The sequence below is a fragment of the Fulmarus glacialis genome, unplaced genomic scaffold (genome assembly GCF_000690835.1).
Source record: "Fulmarus glacialis isolate BGI_N327 unplaced genomic scaffold, ASM69083v1 scaffold1410, whole genome shotgun sequence".
In the NCBI taxonomy this organism is placed as follows: Eukaryota; Metazoa; Chordata; class Aves; order Procellariiformes; family Procellariidae; genus Fulmarus; species Fulmarus glacialis.
Genome location: NW_009186853.1, coordinates 12,035 through 16,759, shown reverse-complemented (window position 1 = coordinate 16,759; position 4,725 = coordinate 12,035). Strand labels below are relative to the sequence as shown.

At 44.4% G+C, this 4,725-nt stretch overlaps 1 protein-coding gene across 1 annotated transcript in view; it reads right to left on the bottom strand.

The window, feature by feature from the left end:
• LOC104073039 (probable cation-transporting ATPase 13A4) overlaps positions 1–4,725 on the bottom strand; it is a gene marked incomplete at its 5' end in the record, with an annotated part of 22,707 nt that overhangs the window by 5,991 nt on the left and 11,991 nt on the right. The window contains 5 exons of the mRNA XM_009572689.1: positions 578–650; positions 1,381–1,477; positions 2,278–2,387; positions 3,293–3,335; positions 4,678–4,725. The exon at positions 4,678–4,725 is cut by the window's right edge and continues 19 nt beyond it. Coding sequence (XP_009570984.1) covers positions 578–650; positions 1,381–1,477; positions 2,278–2,387; positions 3,293–3,335; positions 4,678–4,725 — 371 coding nt within the window. The remainder of the gene's footprint in view (positions 1–577; positions 651–1,380; positions 1,478–2,277; positions 2,388–3,292; positions 3,336–4,677) is intronic.

Here is a 4,725-nt window from a genome sequence, read left to right as displayed (position 1 = left end):
TTCCTGCTTTTAAACCTCTCCCTGCACTTACTCTGTCTCAACAACCCTATCTTTCTCTTTCCCCTCCAGTACTAGTTTCCTCTCTTACTCTTGGCTTACAGCTTCCTGCTCTGTAGTGTCTGACATCTGTCATTTCTTTCTTCTCCATTTTCATCTTTCTTTCCTCTTGTGCCTCCTGCCTACACAGCTTCAAATATAAGCTGGACCCCAAACAGTTGATCCCTACACTTTTTCATTTGGGCATGGATCCTTAAGTATCTTCTTCATCTGCCTTCCTAAGTCAACAGAAAAAAGCCTGAATAGACTTTCCACTGCATTAGGTCTGTTTTTACTCCTTCCAGAGATAACATCCCAGTTATCAACCACCTACACGCTCAGCAAATGCACCACTAAGAATTACCCATCTGATTTCAGAGCTTTTCTCAAACAAGACGCCTCCTCTACTAATCTAAACATCCTGTACTCTATGTAGTCTCTCTTTTCTTCCTTTCTGCACATAGAATGATGCATTTCCAAGGAGGTGAAAAATATTTGAGATCATTCTCTCATTAATACATAGGATGACTAAGGGGCTTACTTGTCACACCAATTACAGTGGTAATAGCCAGATCTTGGAACAAAAATTGGTAATTCCCAAAGGAGTTTAGTTGCTGAAAAGAGGAACACAAAGAAAAAAATCACAAATCAGACATTTGCCGTCGGCTTGCTTATACCATCTCCAGAAAGCCGTATTATTTTCATGGAGCTAAAGCTCTGCTGTTTGTTCTGAAATGCTACCCAGCAGATAAGGGGACCACAAAATCCACCACCCTGCCAATAGATTCGTCATCATTGGGCCTGCAGTGAATACTCTCATTTTGTGCATTGTTGGGACTAACAACGCTTCCAGTTCACTCAATGCAATAAAAAAGGCGGCTATTTGAAGAGACATGCTTTCTCAATGCTGGGTGACTTCTGAATGCAAAGCCCTCCTCTCTATTTGGGAAGAAGCCATGCAAAAGTGGTTTAAGGCTCTCCAGGGGATTTTGCTTACTGTCAAGTTAATTCATGTTTTAAATGCTGAATAAATTGCAACAGCATATGCCTACACCAGATTCTCCCTTTTCACAGACATATGCCCTCATCCAAAACACTGTTCATTATCTCAGACTTCTTTTTGCCCAGCTTGGATCTTGAGCCCACCAGCTGAAGTTAATGGGAAGAATCTTTCCAGTTTTCAGCTGAGGGTACAGGAGGACCATATGATCACACCACGGAAGTTTGCAGCTCAGATAAAGGTAAAGCTCCATACCCTAGTTTTATTGGTGCTTTTACGCCATGTTTCTCCTACAAGGGAGTAGTAGCTCATCCAGTTCTAGCCAACGTGTTCCCAAGACATACCCAGTACAGTAGGAGAACACCAAGGTACTGAATGGTGCTGTACAGTGCCATGTACTTGAACATGCAGAAAGAAGTGACGAGGGCAGCACGGCCTTCCCTGTGTGAAGACATGAATAAAGGACAGCGATTAGGTGATCGGTCTGCTTCTGTTGCCAGTCTTCTCAAAACACTGTTGAAAAACAAGGCACGTGTCACAAGTAGAGAAGTCTGCCAGTATCTTGCTGGGAGGTGAAATAAATAAAATCTGGCCTGAATGAAAGTAAAATCCTCACTTGCAGAAATCCTGCTGCAAGCAAAAGGGCTTGATTCTAGTCATCTATGTTCCCAAGACTACAACTTACTCTGCTGACATTAATAGTGCAGATAACAACTCCATATAAGGAAAAACATACAAAGCCAAGCAGCTGCTCAGTGAATTCAAATTAACAAGTCCTCTCCTCCTGCAGTGAACATATAGTATCCAATGAGGGTAACGCACTCTCCCTGGTTACTCATCGGCCCCAGTAAGCAAAATCAGGACCCTGGCATAACAGATGCTAATGTTTTGCTTGCATAGGGTATCAGAGGCAGGACCTAACAGTAATGTACAGGTTGACTGGTGGACATTTGATGTAGCTTTATGGAGAGTTGTTCATTTTGCTATTTCTTTTGCATTTAAAATACTGCTAATGACATAAAACTCAGCTGTAGATGCCCTCCTCCTGTAGTTTTGAGGGAATTAATATATCTTAAAGGAATTTCAGATGGGAACTGGGCAAATGGCAATTTCAAGGTCAAAGACATTTATTTTTCCTCTACATATGTACATTCCAGCCTGGTGGTAACACTCAACACTAATATTTGAGAGGAGTGGGAAACGTCTTCTTTATGAAATAGGAGACAAAAATCCATGCTTACCTGATTAGCTCTGGCACACATGCTATGCTGGGGGTTCGGCATGTGAAAGGTGAAGCCACAGACGCCTCCTGCTCCGACAGTGATATCCCTGCATGCGCCACTTTCAAAGCCTGAAAGTCACATTCTTCTTCAGCACTCACAAACCAGGAAGACACAGCAACTGACATGTCAGCCAAGAAGTGACCCCTTATTACAGGATGCGTTCTGTGAACAGCAGTCCCTCTTCACTCCCTGGATGTGCTCCACCCGAAAGGTTCCTCCAGTGGGATTTGTTTGAGGCATCGGGTCCAGAAGAATGGGGATGTCAGCATGGGAAAGTCCATTTTCCACAGACCCCAAAGCCATCCACTACCAGCTGCAGAAGACAGGTTTGGCTCTGCCTCCTTTGACAGCACTTATTCGCAGTCACACTTTATGTAGACAGTCTAGGTTCTCTGCTTGCTTTTCCCAGGAGAATCCTTGGGACTTTGTGTTAGGGCAAGTGAGTGCTTCACTGCCTAGGCGGCATTGCTTTCACTGCCACAAGGATGTGTGAAGTCATGGAGTGAACTGAACCTGCCCAGAAGGGAGTTATGGGTCCCTCCTGAACATGGACCCTTCCTTTTGGAAAAGAAACTTTCTTGCACTTCTAAAATGTGCATTTACAAAAACCTTGTAGGGCTACAGCTGTTCCCCATGGAAACTCCTCCTCACCCTAGTCTTCTAAACCCCCGGACACTGAAGATGTTGACAGAAACCCCACTGGAGGATTTGGAGAATCCTCTGGTGGTTTTTGCGAAGGAAATTAATCAGTCCTTGAGACCACAAACTGCAACAATCTCTGCCTAGGACAGCTCTTGCATGGTAAGGACCACACTGTGGGATAAGGCCTGAATCAGTACTGGTGCCAGTAGAGCTGCTCTGTGAATAAGCAGAGCACTCCCATCTTCAGCATGTGCTCAGTTTGGGATATTCTACTGGTATTGCATTCATTTTTCATTTTTTAAATAAATATATGGAAAGAATTTTCACTTACCCCGCAGTCATTGGCTCCATCTCCACACATGCCCACAAAGTAACTAAAAAATAAAGTGACCTACAGTTCAGTTCTGGGGAAAGTGAGACCTATAAACAAGAGGGAATCAGAGCCTCCTCCATGTGAGTCATTTATGCAAGTCATGCGACCTTTTTGTTAAAAGCCCTTCTGGAAAGCTGAAAGACTGAAATACAAGCCCAGGACTCCAGACTGTGCATAAGCCTTGGGCTTGCACCTCAGATGTATCTACAGTAAAGAATTTCTGCTGTGACGGACTGAAGAACACATTAGCATGAAGTTTTATGTTCACTACAATGGACTCAGTCTCCCACCTTCACTGGGTTTAAGGTCAATCATAACAGAGGAAAGGGCTAATGGTGACAGCCCTGCTCAGAAAGGAAGGATTGCAGGCACTGGTATCTCACATTCCCTGGGAAGAGACATGAATGGGGACTCTGCTTTGGGGTCCAGTCCTGCCAGAATCTCTTGGGGCAGACAGAGAATGACAGAGGCAGCTGGTGTAGAGACAGAAGGAGAACATGGGCTTAACAGGATATCTGGACACAGCTCCCCACCCTGAGGCTGAAATAGCCTTGTGAATGATGAGCCCTAAAAGTAAATCCTTATAACTGCAGCATCCAAGTAAAATCAGTAGTGCTTCAGGAGATGACTCACTTGCGTCTTTTACTGCTGATGCCTGGATTTCAGTGCAGTTCTCACTAGGAGGCATTGATGGTGGTCCAAGGAGACCAGACAGTGGTTGGGGTGCTCACAACTGCTCACACCAGACTGATAATCTGAAACAGCCTAAAGCTTACCCTGCTCTAGGGCAAGGCCAGGGGCTAGCTAGTTGAGGTGAGGGTGGGGGTCTTTAAAAGACTTGGGAAATAGCTGAATAACAGGCAAGAAGACACTTGGACATATATACACCTCTGTGACTGTAAGCATAACAGGGCATACCAATCCAGACTGCCCTGCCATGTTTTCTAACCCATCGCACTGAGTCAGCAACAGTGCAGTAAAAAGACTGCTAGCATCAGAGAAGCTGCAGTGCTGTGAGACATTCCTAAAAATCTTGGGTAGAAAAGTGCCCCTCCTTCAGGCCCAGAAAGAGAAGTAAGAATGAAGGATGACGTGAACAAAGGAAACCCAGAATCATGGGAGTGTTAGGTCTTTGATGGGTTGCCAAACTAACACGGACTTCAGTGTCTCTTCTTTAACAGGCTTTTGGAATTTAATTGCCAAGCTGTATGTCCGTGGAAGTTTCAGATTTGTGCACTTCCAGGAAGCGCTATGTTAGACAAAAGCTAGCTCTTACTAGACTCTTTTCAAGCCTGGAAATTCATCAAACACTTCCTAACTCTTAGTGCTCATTATGAACTTACTCCAGCTTTTGAAACTCTTCTACAAGACTGGATTTGTGACCAGGAGAC